At 35.6% G+C, this 17,240-nt stretch overlaps 1 protein-coding gene across 1 annotated transcript; it reads left to right on the top strand.

Annotated features, from left to right (window-relative positions):
- Nucleotides 1–13,230: 13,230 nt before the first annotated feature.
- On the top strand, nucleotides 13,231–13,921 carry LOC111914245 (uncharacterized). The gene is made up of 4 exons (XM_052766362.1): nucleotides 13,231–13,374; nucleotides 13,463–13,557; nucleotides 13,627–13,711; nucleotides 13,772–13,921. Exons 1-4 carry the CDS (start codon nucleotides 13,231–13,233, stop codon nucleotides 13,919–13,921), a joined length of 474 nt encoding a protein of 157 aa, XP_052622322.1.
- Nucleotides 13,922–17,240: the final 3,319 nt, after the last annotated feature.

Raw genomic sequence — 17,240 nt, 5'->3', positions numbered from 1 at the left:
AAAGCATGTCATATGATACACATATGTCTTTGTTGTTCTTTGTTCCTCTTTGCTTCTGTCATATGGATATATATATATATATATATATATATATATATATATATATATATTGCATAACGTTATATTGTAACTGTTATTGAACTCACTAAGCGTCACTGCTTATCCCTCTCGGTGTTTAACTATTGCATGTAATAAGTATCCAGTATAGACATGTACTGTTTGAAGATTTAGAATAGTTAATATTATCACTTTTGTAATTAGTGTATAAATTATTGGGTAGTTATGTAATATATATATATATATATATATATATATATATATATATATATATATATATATATACACACACACACACACACACACACACAAAACTTTGTAAAAACCTCGTTAGTCGGTTTGTATCCAGTCTTTTGTAATACGACCATATATGTCAAATATGTTTATGAATATGCATGTAGCATGTTTGGAGTAATAATGTTAAGTTTAGAGAAGGGGTCTTTCAGTCATGGTATCAGACCAGTAGTTTAAGTGAACTAAATACTATAGATTGGTATTTAGACTTAAACCGTCGAAAGTTCAATATATTAACGGATTCATTATGAGTGTATGGATACAAACAATAGGAAAGAATTAAGTGGGGTATTGGGTAATGATAAATCTTAATATTTTAAAGTACTAAGTTACTTAAAAATGTTTAGAGCATTAGTTTAACCGAACTAGGAATTGTGAGGATTTCTAGGCTTAAAATTGAATTACTAAGTAATGATGGTACAATGTGTGTCAAGTATACTTTAGGTTGAATACCTAAATTAATATTAAATAGACTCAAGCACTAGAATATTTTAGGATATATGCCTTATATAATAATATGTGCTAAATGATTAATAATATAGCATGCCTTAGGTAGCTTACCTATATTGCTATTACTTGAGGAAGTTTTAGGTATGTTGCCGACCTTGATATGGAATAGAAAATTTTATGTGTTTGAATTACATCTGGACGAGGTGAATGTTTCGGTGTATTCCATGAAGTTGTTCCACCGCTGGCCAGATTGAAGCAATGATTGCTTACAGAGTTAGAAGAGCTGAAGATGGTGGTAAATACTTCGACGATATCGAAATTGATGGTGTGCAAGATTAAGAAGAATTCAATGGAGATTAAAGGAAAGGCTAACAAAGTTTTCTGACTCAATAGGCCAAGACCTTGTTTAACATTGTAATGTAGTATCCAACTCGAGTGGTATAGTAAGAGCTTATATGTAACCCTATACAAGACGCTCAGACTTAGTATTTAATAATACCGAGTAACAATTGACTTCTATCACATCCTTATGAAAGTTGTATAGTGTGTTAAGCCGACTTTAACATACATGATTAGGATGGTGAAATGAGTCACTTAGTTGTGAAAGGCTGAATGACTTACTAGTCAGAGTAAGGTAGAGTACATAGTTGAAGAAGATATACACTCATAGTGTTGTATGAGAAGAGATGTTGCCGTTAGGAATGACAGAGAACCAAGTCGAAGCTAGTAGAACATGTTGAGATGTAGTTAAAATGCATTCTGCCTAGAACATATTCCTATGAAATAGACTTAAAAGATACACTTATGAGAAGAAAATTGTCTCATATAAAGGAATGACAATGTCATGAAATGAATAAATGTGCATGGTGACTTGCATGAGTTAGGAGATGATGCAGATAGTTAGAGACCGTTTGTCTCCACATTACTAGAGTAAATTCTGGTGTAGTGTGTCTTGCAGAGAAGAAACTACCCGAGAAAGAATTTATATGAAGAATTTAGAAGTGAAATTCCTATCTACCTAGGAAAAATATTAGGATATGTTAGATCAAGCATATGTGTAAAAGAATTCTAGAAGGCGAGTATAAGAAATTCAAGATATGGTTGATAGAAATGCGAAATCCCTAGTTGAGTCTAGGAGAAATTGTTGTATATACTTGTTTAAACACATTCATGTGTGATAAGTTTCTTTGTGAAAACTTTTGAATGGTGACTTGGAAAACTGCGAGATAATACTTGGGACGAGTATGAGTAGGTGTGAAAAGTAGTAGAGGCCTATACTACTGGAAGCACAGCACTCACACTTGGATTAGGGAAAGTCATAAGGTTACCAAGAAGCTAGTAATCGATTCCGTTTTTGTTCAAGTATGTCATTACCTTCGTTTTGGTGATGACTAAGAAAATGATTTTCGTTCAGACCTTAGTGGTCATAAAGAATCGAGTCCGACTAATATAGATCTGCGAAGTAAATTGATTGGTTCGGAGAACCATGTCTTATGTAGCGATGAAACTTCAATCGGAAGATTGAAGAAGGAGATGGTCGAGGTAGTCGATAAAAGTATAACATTAGAACCATTAGCTAGAAATGCTACTAGTTATAAAGATATTATATCACATTAGAACATGAAGGAAGGTTTCTTCTATGATAGTGTTTGACTAATAGAAATAAGAGTATGATTCGTTGTGTGTCTTTTGCATTATGAAATCAAAGGTCATTAGAATATGACCATTCGAATTGTTGTTGTAGAAAAAGTGAAGACCGTATCTTGGGTTGAGTCTATAAATCAAATTTAAGAAGGAGCAAGAGTCTGTAATGAGAATTGAGTTTTTAACTCGGAGATTAGAACTGAAAGCCCAATAGAGAATGAAGAGTGAGTGCAGGTTTGAGCACCGCCATCAACTAAGAAGTTTGAAGAGTTTGAAAATCGTTTGGCAAGCCAAAAGCTAAAGGTTATACATTTCAGATTACCATAGAGGTGGCACGCGAAGACCTGAATGTTGTGACTGGTTCATTTCTCGTCAACTCTAGACCTGCTCACATCTTATTTGATTCTGATGCCTCAGATTCTTTTGTGTCTCATGAATTTGTGCATTCTTTTCAAATTGCTTGTTATACATTCGCCCAATCATTTCATGTAGATACCGTAGGAAGTGTATCATTACTAGCTGATAAAGTCTATAGAGATTGTGTCATAGAAATTGAAGGTTATAATTTTCTTGCTAACCTGATTTGTATCTCCTTGCCCAACTTTGATATTATTCTCGGCATGGATTGGTTGTCAAAGAACCACGCAGAACTCTTGTGTTACCAAAAGATGGTACACATCCCTATCGAAGGGAAGATTCTATTTTATGTCTACTATAAACAAAGACTTAAAATCTAAAAAATAATCTCTTTCCTAAAAACTCGTAAACTTATATTGAAGGGGTATTCTACTTATCTATACAATTGATATCTCAAAAGAGGGGAAGAAAACTGTAAATGATGTTCCCGTTGTTAATGAATATCCTGATGTTTTCCCTGATGATTTGCATGGACTTCCCCCGGATAGGCAAATAGAATTCTGAATTGGCTTTATGTCTAGTGATGCTCCAATTGCCAAATACTTCTAGACATAATGATAACATTTAGATAATTGTCGACCGACTAACTAAGAGTGCACATTTTCTTGCCATGCGTGAAACAAATCCAATGGAGAAATACACACAAGTATACATGGATGAAACTGTTGCGAGACATGGTGTACCGCTAAAGATTCTTTCCGATCGTGATAGTAGCTTCACTTATCATTCTTGGGTAAGTATGCAATGTGAATTGAGATCTCGTGTCACTCTTAGCACAAATTATTATCCCTAGAGAGATGGTCAGAAGTAGAGAATACTTTAAATAGTAGAAAATATATTGAAGGTATATAAATCACTATATGGGAGTAAATGCCGTACTCCATTATGTTGACGTGATGTAAGACAGAAACTCCTTGGTGGTCCTGAAATGATTCAAGACACCACTGATAAGATTCAAATTGTACAAGAAAGAATGAAAGCGCTCTAGGATCGATAAAAGTCATATGCAGAAGGAGGAGACGACTCGTATAATCCAAGTTAAAACGAAGAAGTTATGACTTATTGAAGTTTCACGACAAAACCGACACGACGTCATATTATGTAAAAAGTGAGTTTATGATAAACTACTTTTTAGCCTTAATGATCTAAATGAAAGTCATAGTATTCGTTAAATCGAGAACTTTCATAAAAAGAACATCCAAATTTGAATTCGTATGAGGAAGTTATGATTTTTCTAAGATTCAGCATAATAGTATGCATCCCGGAACTCGAATCTTAGATCAAGCAATTTTTAGCCAACATAACCTAAACGAGAATCGAAGATTTTGTTAATATTAGTTCAACGGTAAAAAGACAGACGAAAATGGACGTCAGATGAAGAAGTTATGAATTTTTAATAGACTTTTCCTATCCCGGCCTGTTAAAAATATAATACTAAAAATGAATTCAAAATTAGCCGACGGAGTCTAAACGAACATTGTAGATTATAATCTCACCTATGCGTGGATATAAAGAACATCAAAAACGAAGCTCGTACGTGAAAGATATGAATTTTTTAAGTTCTAGGCACAAACATCGAGGTTTATCCGAAGCAGTACGCCCAGCGTACTTAGAGTACGCCGCTCATACTCGGAAGCTAGGTCCGGAGTTGGCCACGTCGCCTCCTTTTTTGGATGGAGGACACACATCATACAACCTTGACACATCCGAGGTCCGGGAACCGAACTGATGCCACGCATCACTCTACGCGTCGCGTACTAGGTTTACGCTCAGCATAGAGCACCGCTACGCAATACGACCCGCGTACTGAAAATTACTCCCAACGTAATGCTGAACTTTGTTTACGATTTTCACTCTCTTTCACCCTCTAATCTCTCTCAAATTACCCTAACAACCCCCGAAGCCTAGGGAACTACCCCAACACCCGAAGCAAGCCCTGGAGCACCGAAAACCATGAGAAAATAATATTTTCCGTCGAAACTCAACCCACATAAAGCTCGGTTTTCAACAAAAACCCCGATTTCGTCAAAGAAAGTAATTTTTAGACACAAAGTGCTGCCCAAATTAACATTTGATCATTAGGTTATTTCACAGTGAGTTCAATATAGGGACAATTGTATGTTATATGTTATATGTGCAATGCGCTTTCCCGTGTTATTATGATAATGGAGCTATACCTTTGACCATGAAGTGAATGACTAAGCATCACTTTGGTATTGGTATGAAGCCTTTGGCCATGTAGAGCATGTCTCGTATCACTTTGGTATTGGCTTTGTGCCTTTAGCCATGTAGAGAATGACTCGTATCACTTTGGCTTTGGCTTTGTAATAAGACCATATATGTAAAATTTGTTTATGAATATGCATGTAGCATGTTTGGAGTAATATTTTTAAGTTTAAAGAAAGGGTCTTTCATTCATCCTCCAGCTGCAACTCGTCGCGTCATGCCTCCGACTCGACGAGTTGGTCACTTAAACACGTGGCCAAAAACGTTCCTACTTGACGAGTCAGGGAATCCGACTCGTCGAGTAGACCTTTAAATATGAAAATAAAGCTATAAAATTAATACGTGAGAGTCAAGGTGTTACAATTATCCCCCACTTGAACTAGACTTCGTCTTTCAAGTCCGCTACGGTGAACAACTCCGGATAGTGCTCCCACATCTCAGCCTCCGGCTCCCAAGTCCACTCTTACCGTCTTCGGTGCTCCCATTGTACCTTTACCAAAGGCACTTCCTTGTTCCACAAAACCTTCACCTTCCTTTACAGTATGGCTACTATTCTCTCTATATAATTCAGGCGCTCATCGACCTATATGTCCTCCAAGGACACTACTATTGTCTCATCTAATACACACTTCTGCAACTAGGACACATGGAAAGTGTTGTGGATTAGACTAAGCTCCTCCGGTAGTTCTAGTCTATATGCCACCTTGCCAACCTTAGCAATGACCCTAAGCGGACCAATGTATCGAGGGCCCAATTTCCCCCTCATCCTGAAGCAGATCACACCTTTCCAGGGCGACACCTTCAGGAGAACAATGTCACCGACCTGAAACTCTAATTTTAATTGGCGCCGGTTGGTGTAGCTCTTTTGTCTACTCTGTGCGGTCTACAACCGATGTCTAATCTGCTGAATCTTCTCGGTAGTTTGCAAAACTACCTCTGTCTGCCCCATCACTCTATGACCAACCTCACCCCAACAGACAGTGTGCGACATCTCCGCCCGTACAACAGCTCAAAAGGTGGGGCACCAATACTGGAATGATAATTGTTATTGTAGGCGAAATCTGCAAGGGGTAGGTGGGAATCCCAGCTCCCACCGAAGTCGATGACGCAAGCCCTCAACATGTCCTCGAGGGTCTGTATAGTCCGCTCACTCTGATCGTCGGTCTGCGGATGATAAGTTGTGCTAAAATGTAGCCACGTGCCCAGCTCCTCGTGGAACTTCTGCTAGAAGATGTAGGTGAATCTAACATCTCGGTCGGAAACAATAGAGATCGAAACTCCGTGGCGAGCAACGATCTTGTGGGCATACACGCCGGCCAGCTTCTCGGCCGACGAACTTTCCCGTATGGCCAAGAAATGGGCACTCTTGGTCAATCGATTCACGATGACCCATATAGAATCAAATCCCTTCACCGTCCTCGGCAACTTGGTAATGAAGTCCATCATGATTGGTTCCCATTTCCACATGAGAATCTCTAGAGGCTGCAACTTTGCATGCGCCCTTTGATGCTCGGCCTTGACCATCAGATTTTGTGAAATGCATTATGAGATTTATATGATTTTAAAATGAAAATTTTGTTTGAAAATTTACAGTGTTACATAAGCCCACAACCAAACAAGGAACAAGAAATGAAGTTAAACCAAATATTCTCAGGCTATAAGATTTTAATTATGTACGGTCGTGATGCATACACTAAGCAACTATAGTAATGATGTCAATCTCATATAAGGAAAAACCTAGGCTATCAGGCATCATATAATCAGGCAATTCTATCATGCAGTTCCTGAAGATCCTTAGTCTAGTATTAGCACGTTGTTCTAACATATCACATAAATCAAATAATCCGTAAGGTATTTCGGGGTCTATTCGCGAGCTCCGGGTGATCGTACACTTGCATCCTCCTTTATTATATTGAAAACATTTTTAAAAAATCGATTTGAAATCTTGTCCTCAGTTTGAGACTGGAGACATGCAAGTGTTTCCTCCAATTCACTCAAACCAAGGCTCTGATACCAACTTGTAACATCCATAAAAAATCATGTCAAATTAAAACTTTTTCAAACATCTTCAAAACCAAGGTTATTTCAAAACATGTTTCCAAAATAGTATAATGTCAGAGCATCCCAGAATCAAATTATAAAAACATGAAACACTAGGAGTTGTACGATCACTCCTTCGCCTTTCCACGATCATCAAAAGTACCTGAAACAATAATTGATAAATGTAAGCTCGAAGGCTTAGTGAGTTACCCCCAAAATACCAACGACATACAGATATAACCATATCATACAAACATATAATCAAACAGCATGCATAATGAGCCTTCAGCTTGACTGGACCGCCTCACAAGCCTTCAGCCTATTTAGACCGCTCTCCGAGCCTTCGACACGTCTAGACCGCTTCGCAGGGCCTACAGCCTATCCAGACTGCACGCTGGGCCTTCAGCCTAACTGAACCCCTTTGAAGGGCCTTTAGTTTATCTGGACCGCCCTGGGTATGTTGGCCTTCAGCACAAAGAAGGACCGCCTCAACCCAATCCCCAGTCAACAAACATGTACACATAAATATCATACGCTAGCATATATAACAGTCAAACCGATCTAACAGATCACTAAACATAGCAACATCCTATTACCTGGATATAGACCTAACTGGTCACTAACATAGCATCATCCTATATACAAGGATACCGACCTAACCAGGTTACTAAGTATGTCACCATTCTAACTACCAGGATGTAAATCAATGAGCATATTATGCAATAAACCCGGATACAAATCCGATAACGGCCGACATTGGTGCCTTAGACCCAGTTGATATGGTGAGGAGAACTCACCTCACAATTGTCGAACTGAAGTGGTAACCTCAAACTCTCAAATCACCACCATGGACTCCACCACTTGTATTTACCATAGGACCATTTCCATAAATTTCCAATTTACTAAAATAACCCCAGAAGTCAATCGGTCAACCCTTGGTCCAAGTCAAAGTCAACAGTCCATGTTGACTCAACTCGTCGAGTGCAGATGCAGCTAGCAACTCACCGATTTCCTTAAGAGTTCAGAAGGTCATAAAACCCTCACCGAATCTCCGAGTTTCCGACCAACTCATCGAGTCTATGCGTGTCCAGAAGTCGGGGAAACCCTAACTGACTCGTCGAGTCCTCTGCTGACTAGTTGAGTCCATGATGAGACCAAACAACGGGAAACCCTTCCCAACCCGTCAAGTTCCTTATCCGACTCATCGAGTTCATACAGTCCACTTATTGTCCAGATGATTTTGAGGCATTCCGAGGCTCCAAATGGTATATCTAGCTTCCTAAAGCATGCTTATCACGTAAAGTTGCAAACTTTACATCCATGCAGGGCTCTAAAGGCTTTGAACACCAAATCCAAGCTTAAAATGGGGTTTAACTCAAAGGGAATAGCTCATACTTACTAAAGCTGGAAACTTTATAGTTATAGAGGCCAAGATAAGTTCAGATCTGAAGTTGCAACTTCAAACCTTAGCCCATACCCGAAAATGGCTATCATACATGCTAGAGAAGCCCTAATCTTAACCATGAAGAGATCTAAAAGGAGGAAAGTCAAGGTAACGACTTGTTACCTTCAAGTGATGCTAAATTGGAGTAGAACTCAGATGCACAACCGTTCCTTGCCTCAAGCTTCTTGATCTTCGAGCTCCTTTCACCAAGATCCACCTTCCAAGGTTAAAACACACAAATATGGAGAGAAAATGTGTTTTAGGGTTTCTGGACTCAAAGGGGTTGTAAGGGAGGCTAAGGCGGGCTAATGACCCTTTAAATAGGATGCAAAACCCCGGAAATTAGGGTTTCATCCTCCAGCTCCAACTCATCGAGTCATGCTTCCAACTCGGCGAGTTAGTCACTTAAACACGTGGCCAAAAACGTTCCTACTCGATGATTCAGGGCATCCAACTCGTCGAGTAAACCTTTTAATAGGAAAATAAAGTTGTAAAATTAATATCTGAGAGTCAGGGTGTTACACCAATGCACCAAACCTCACTAAGTCGCACCACTAACCCACTGAAGCATATCCTAGGCTCTCCTAGGTTCCCGACCTCACCCTAACCTCAGCTGCTGAAAGACTCTCACCAATATCAATCAACTACCTCATGAATATAGCCACATGAAACAGTGATCAGATAATCCTTCGAATAAAAGACTCAACCCTAGAACGGTTGGACTCAAAAAAAAGTTGCATAATAGGGTCAAATCCATCACTCTTAGATTATTTAACTTGTGCCGCACATGACTTAACATATTCACCTAGCGGTTGATCCACATCACTAAGAATCCCATAAAGCACAAAGCAATCAGCATTCGGGCAACGGAAAATCTAACCATCATACCCTAATTAAGCCATTTTATCCACTGATCTGAAAACCATACAAACATGCAATTCTAAAAGCTAATACAATCAGGCATATGAAGGCATCTCCTTTATCATATAATACTGAGCAGATCCTTAGCCCCAATCTAGCATGTAATTCAAATAATCATACCATATAACATAATAGCATGTATTGGTATTTTGGGAACCACTTACTTGAGCTCGGCCAATTGCACGCATCACACCCCTTTCTTTGTTGAGAAATTCCTTTTTATTTATATGTTTATTTTATAAAAACTTTCACCAAACCCTCAGTTTGAATTCAGGCACACCCGAGAGTATGCCTGAATCCCTCAAACCAAGGCTCTGATTACAACTTGTAACATCCCAAAAATTAAGGATAAAAATTTCATTTTTATTATAATCAAAACACTATTGTAACTTTGTCCAAACATTTAAAAACATTTCTAAGTAACACAATTATCAGAGTTGAATCCCAAAATCACGTATTGCAGAAAACACTGGTGTATGCGTTGAGATCAAGTCGGTCCCTTTTCTTCCGAACTGGAAGTACATGAAACCAAACCACAAACTATAAGCACGAAGCTTAGTGAGTTCCCCAAATACCATATATAATGCAAACATATTGTCAGGCATATTCGGGTGCCCGATCTACCCTGTCGAGCATAGCTGGGTGCTCGACCTACCCTTCTCAGGCATATATGGGTGCCCGACCTACCCTTCTCAGGCATATCTGGGTGCCCGACCTACCCTCCGGTTTATTTCGACCTGTTACGGGGTCTATTTCGCCCCTACCACTACTATATAATATCACAAATAATCACATAATCATCAAGCAATATAGAAACGATGATAATGATCACACAGACAACCATCATATCATGCAATAAATAAAGGGTTGGCGTTGGTGCTTTCGACTCGTAACTTTCACGAAAGGAGACTCACCCTGAATGCATAAGCTCACTGAAAGAAATCCCTAGTTGCTGCTCTAACGTCTTCCCGAGCTATCAATACTAAAATAACACCCGATTAGCAATTGGGTTCCCAACCCGAGATCCATAATCCATACTTGGGGTAAAATGACCATTTTACCCCTGACCAAAACTAAAGCCCAAGCCCAACACCAAAAGGCCCAAAACTATAAAATTCATAAAAGCCCACTAATGGCCCAATTTTCCAAATTGGGCCTACCCCCTTATGGGCCTTATCCTAAAGCCCACGATTCCTAGTCTAATAAATCTCAAATGCCCAAGGGTCCAACCCCATTGGACCTACTAAAGCCCAAAACCATTACGCCCACAAAGGCCCAATACAAAACCTAGGCCCAACTAGACATACCCAAACAAGAGTCCGAGATTCTGAGATCCCTCTTACCATAAAGCCTAACACACAAAACCCAAACCCATGTCCGAAGCCCAAACATGAGCAAGCCCAAAAGCCCACAGATACGCATACAAGGGGCGTACCCCCTAGGTACGCTCGATATACTCAAGGATACAGATTGGGGCCTCGATTTAGTACGCGGGGCGTACATGGACTTTCGTGGGGCATACCCGTTGTTTCTCCAAAACTCATATTATGACTTAATCCGTTAAGTCCTTCCCTCAAAACCTCAAAACACCTTCCAACTAAGCTCTTAATGCATAAATTCGGCACCTTTATGCATTTACACGACTCAATGGAACCCAATAACCATTTTAATCCATTAAGACCAAACAAGAACATGCATGGACCAATTCTAAACACCAGGAAAGCATTTTTATGAACTTATGACCTTACAAACTGCTAAGAGTAGCAACTTAAAGCTCCTGGAGTGGTGTCCAACCACTAAATCTCACTCTTGAGGTCAAAATGGTACCAAAATCCACATAATCTTAGATCTCAACTGCTAATGAGCAAGCTAAGAACCTTTTACCTTCAAAGAGCTGAAAGTGCAGTATAGAGTCGAGATCTAAAAGCCTTCCCTTGAACCACCACCTTGCACTAAGCTTCCTCTTCTTGAATAACTACCAAAACCCACCAAAGATGCACAAAAATAGCTCACAACACTCTTGGATGAGGCTAGGGTTTGAGATTTGGGTTGGAGGGCAATGGAGGATTAAAGAAAGGCTCACACCTGAGACTTAAGGTGTTTAAATAGTGAGCCAACCCTAAAACTTAGGGTTTTGGGATCCTACACATTATTTTGGGCGTAGTTCCAGTACGTTGGGCGTACAACACAAAACCTTCTCGTTTCTATTTTCCAACATTACGTTGGGCGTACGCACATGCATGTCGCCTTTGCATGCACGGGTCCTAAGTGCAATCTTTTTCCACCAAGGGCCAATTCTACCAAAACTTCAAAATACCATAACTCCCTCATCCTAGGTCATTTTCCGACGAACCTTATATCCACGAAAAGGTGGCGAGAAGCCCTACACTCCTAACAACACCCCCAAACCTTAAAACCTCCCGAACAAAACCCAAAATCCATAAAATATCGAGATATCCAATTACGATTATACTCTTAGCCTCCGAAGACACAATCAAAAACTTGGATCACTTATACTATGACACCCACATCCGAATTGGGCCAAATCCTTCCTTTCCCAAGGCCCTAAGCCTCATGACAACCGATGATTGGGCTACAGCCCCGAGCAACGAAGCAAATCCGAAACTGAGTGTTACACTGCCTAATTTACTATAAAGTGTCCATTATTATTAACAATTATGTTCAGTTTCCAAAATTTTCAACCCACAATTCAAGCATTGTATCAACGAGCAGTCCATAACAATCGTTCAATCTCTTATGTTATTGTTTATACAATTAGGACATTTATAAATTAAATGTGGGGTATAGGGATTGAAATTAGGAGTATGCGTGCTATATAAAATTTGGGTCTAATTTTTAAATTTTGGCAAAGTTTTAAGCATATGTTTATTTATTTTCTTGAAGAGTACGTTATAAAAAAAGAAGAAAAGGTTATATAAAAAATATGTATATATTGAAAAAATTTTGAAAAGAAAAAAAAGTCGTTCTGAATAAAAAAAACAATTGTCAACAATTAGTAAAAAGTCAAATAACTATCTCGAAACAATCAAAAGCGCGCAATTAAAAAGAAAAGAAAGATCAAAGTTTGTCATAGTTTGCAAAGAAAGACCAAAGTTTGTCATAATTTGTAAAGTTAAAATTATAATTTTTAATTCTTTTTTCATTTACATTTTAAAACTGAGTCTATGAGATTCGAAATGCCTAAAATAAATCTAAGTTTGTTTGAGCAAATAATAAAATTGGTGTATTTTGATATTGCGTAAACTGGATATATATTTTAGGGCAAATATTTTAATATTTAGAATTTAATTTATATAATTAAAGATAAAAGATACTTTCAAAAAACCTCACAGATGGTCCCTGTAGTTTCAAAATTTTTAATATTTGGTCCTTCTGGCTAACTTCGTTACCATTTAGCCGTTAAGTAAGGGATATTTTTGTCATTTCACTACACATGAACCATTTATGAGGTTTTGTACTACTTTTTTTCCAATAAATAAATAAATAAATAAAATTTAATATGCAAAGGTCTCACCTCTCTCTCTCTCTCTCTCTCTCTCTCTCTATATATATATATATATATATATATATATATATATATATATATATATATATATATATATATATATATATATATCTCCCTCTCCTATAACTTGTATAAAATTCTTTCTCGTCATTGGCTCCCCTGTAAGTTGTATAGATTCCATGTCTCATTCATCATTTAATTCCATATCTTCATGAATCAAATTGAATCTGAATTTGTTTTGAATCGCTTTTGTATACCTTCGACTCCGCAGGGCGTGGGTAAAACCACTATGATCGCTAGGGTTTTGGAGAATCTCAGAACTTCCTATCCCAATTTGAAAATACAAGGGTTTCACTCGTAATGCCCTATCATTCCATACCCTTTCATCGCTCAAATATGTTTTGATTTTCACCTTCGTTTACTCATGAAATTTGGGATACAAAACAGGTGAGATCAGACAAGAAGACGAGAGGGTAGGGTTTGAGGTGGTTACGTTAGATGGTTGCACTGCTCCACTTGCTTCTATTAACAATTCCAGGTAACCATTTCTTCATATCTTTTCATCATTCAACGTCGAATTAGGTTTTAATTAAGTTTTCCATGGCAGTGTAGAGTCCATTAGATGGCCTACTGTGGGAAGATACAAAGTCGATGTAGCATCATTCGAATCATTAGCTTTGCCTGAGTTACAGGTTCGTTTAGCTTCATCTCCAATTTCTCAGTAAGAAGTTGATTTTCGATTTCATTTTCAGGTCAAAGAAGATACAGATCTGTTTGTGATTAATGAAGTTGGAAAGATGGAGCTCTTCAGTTCGTTGTTCTTCCCTGCAGTGTTACGTGTTCTTGAGTCAAAGAAGATAAATCTCCGGTGGTTGTTTCTTCCACTGGTGAATCAGAGATAGAGAGAGAGAGACAGAGAGAGAGAGAAAGAGAGAGAAAGAGAGCGAGAGAGAGGTGGGACCCTTGTATATTAAATTTTATTTATTTATTTATTTGTTTTTAAAAAAAGTAATACAAAACCTCATAAATGGTCCCTGGGTAGTGAAATGACAAAAATACCCCTTACTTAACGGCTAAATGGTAACAGAGTTAGTCGGAAGGACCAAATGTTAAAAGTTTTGAAACCACAGGGACCATCTGTGAGGTTATTTGAACTTAGGGACTAAACTTGATATTTTTGAAAATCACAGGGACCATTTTTGCAGTTTTGTCTTTTGTTAATGAAAAGATCCCATGCAGATAAGGATTAGCGTCGCGAAAGGAAAGGCTTCGTGTCCATATATATATATATATATATATATATATATATATATATATATATATATATATATATATATATATAGAGAGAGAGAGAGAGAGAGAGAGAGTCAAGATCAAATAAGAAGAAAATTTTTGGTAGGAAGGTAAGAAGTTTTTTTTCTACATATTTTTTTCACGAACAAACAAAATGAATCATTAGATGATTCATTTGTAAGATGATTCATAAGAAAAAACTTCTCAAAAAAACATCTCGATTATTCATTTATATAATGATTTTGTTGTTATTCACTAAAATTGTCATAAAAGTGAATTTTTTCTTAATTTACTTAAAAATGAATCATAAAGATGTTTTTTTGGGATTTTTTTCTTGTGAATCATCTTACAAATGAATCGTCTAGTGATTCATTTTTTTTGTTCGTCAAAAAAATATGTAGAAAAAAAAACTTCTTATCTTCCTACCAAAAAAAATTTCTTACCGGATCTATATCCTATATATATATATATATATATATATATATATATATATATATATATATATATATATATATATATATATATATATATATATATAGTGATAATTGCAAAGATAATTCCCCACCACTTACTTTGTCAAGGACACAAATGTGAAACCTAATTTTTATTTATTTCAAATTTCAAATTCAATTAAACTTCTCATTTAATCGTTCCTATTTAACATTTTGTTTTAATCAACTTGTATAATATACGGGTCTCACAACTATTATATATATATATATATATATATATATATATATATATATATATATATATATATATATATATATATATGGAAAAAGGGAATATACATTACAGCCCCACCTAAATATTACGGTTAAAACCTCTCGAAAATACATTGCTTTACTATATAAATATTACGGTTAATGGATTCACGATTAATACTTCAAGATGTAAATTCAAGATCGACACAATAGGGTTTAGGGTTTAGGTTTATGTTTAGGGTTTAGGGTTAAGGTTTAGGGTTTAGGGTTTAGGGTTTGGCTTTAGTGTTTAGGGTTTAAATTTAGGGTTTAGGTTTAGGTTTAGGGTTTAGTAATGTTCACATGGATGAAGTAATAAACGATAATTGAGGAAAGAAAACAGAGATGATAAAATGATCAATGAAAGAAAGAAATGTTATGGAGAATGATATATTTACCAAGTGAAACCAAACCAGGTATATTTAGCATGTTAAAACGACATATTTTAGAGGTTTACTACCTAAGCTTGGGTAGGGCTGTAATGTATATTCCGTATCCCATATATATATATATATATATATATATATATATATATATATATATATATATATATATATATATATATATATATATATATATATATGGTGATAATTGCGAAGATAATTCCCCACCACCCACTTTGTCAAGGGCACAAATGTGAAACCTAATACTTTGACGTGACGTGTTCACATGCGATGCACATCCGAGGAACATAATACGAACTCGAGGATTTAATCATGTGTGAAAAACCTCCATGGAACTTCATTTAAGTAGGTTTTCTCATTATTTTTGTTTTTTAAATATTTTTAATTCTTTTTTAAAAAAATATTTTGTTTATCTTTTTATAAGTATATATACTTGGTTTTTAGGTTTTTTTTTATTTATTTTTATTTTTTAAATATTTTACTACATATTTGAAGTTACTAGTGTTTTTTTGTTTTTGTTTTTGTTTTTGTTTTTGTTTTTTGATTTTTTTTACTTTTGATTTTTGTTTGAACAAAATGTTGGTTCGAGTTTTTAATGTTAATCAATTATAAAATATTTGAATCTATATTAAGAATCATAATATTTTCAGGTGATACGATTTTTGGATCATATAATTTTTAGATTATAAATTGTTGGATCAAATTATTTTGAATCATAGTAATTTGGATCATTTTATTTTTTAATCACATGATTTTGGATCAATAGTATATGCAAATAAATAAAGTTTTTATTCATAACAAATTTTGGATAATTATATATTTTGAATAATAAAATACTTCGTCCGTCCTAAAATTATTGTCCACGTTTGACTTTTGAAGTCATTTCGTGTCAACTTTGATCATAAATAATTTTATTTGTGTTATATGATTTTTAATGAAACTTATAAAAATGAAAATACATTTAAAAAACAATCTATCCATATATCTTGCATAAAAAAATTATATAACAAAAGGTAAATTATTTAATGTCAAAGTTGAACAAAAAAGACTTAAAAGTCAAACGTTGACAATAATTTTCGGATAAAAGGAGTATATAATTAAGGATTATAGAATATTTGAGTCAGAATATTTATAGAAAATATCAATTTAAGGATCATAAACATGTTGAATAAGAACTTTTTTTAATCATAAATATTTTGAATAAATCATATTATAATTAACATTTAAAAAAACCATGTAATCTTTTATAATAAAGTTTAATATCTAAGCATTTTTTTAATTTTTTTTTTCAAAAAGTTTATAATATATGATATATATTAAATCTTCAAAAGAAGTTTTAATTTGGAAAGCGAAAATTTTCATGTCCCAATTTTTATAAAAATTAGAATATTCAAACAAAACATGTATACCATTAATAATAATATTTTTTGGAAATTTTATTTTATATTTGAGGCCATGGTGGTATAATAAGTAAACATTTAATTAAATTTATAATTATGACATCTAACACGTATGGTATAAGTAATACATATGATCTATATGCAGATTAAAGTTTAACTATAGATTGATCCAATTTTATGATATCATGTTAATAAATGTGATATTTAAATTTAGTAGTAACAATTGTAAAAGTTAAGGACTATTTGATATGTTTTTTAGTGGATCTAATAAGAGGTCTTGTTTGACTTGGTCAAATTTAAATTGTTTGATACCATAATTAAAAACATTTGATTTGTATCTTACTGAGCGAGTTGATTGAGTCAAACACAACCATTAATCTA

Source organism: Lactuca sativa, chromosome 8 (genome assembly GCF_002870075.4).
Source record: "Lactuca sativa cultivar Salinas chromosome 8, Lsat_Salinas_v11, whole genome shotgun sequence".
Taxonomy (NCBI): domain Eukaryota; kingdom Viridiplantae; phylum Streptophyta; class Magnoliopsida; order Asterales; family Asteraceae; genus Lactuca; species Lactuca sativa.
Note: the sequence above shows the minus strand (reverse complement) of the source record. Positions and strands in the feature narration are given on the sequence as shown.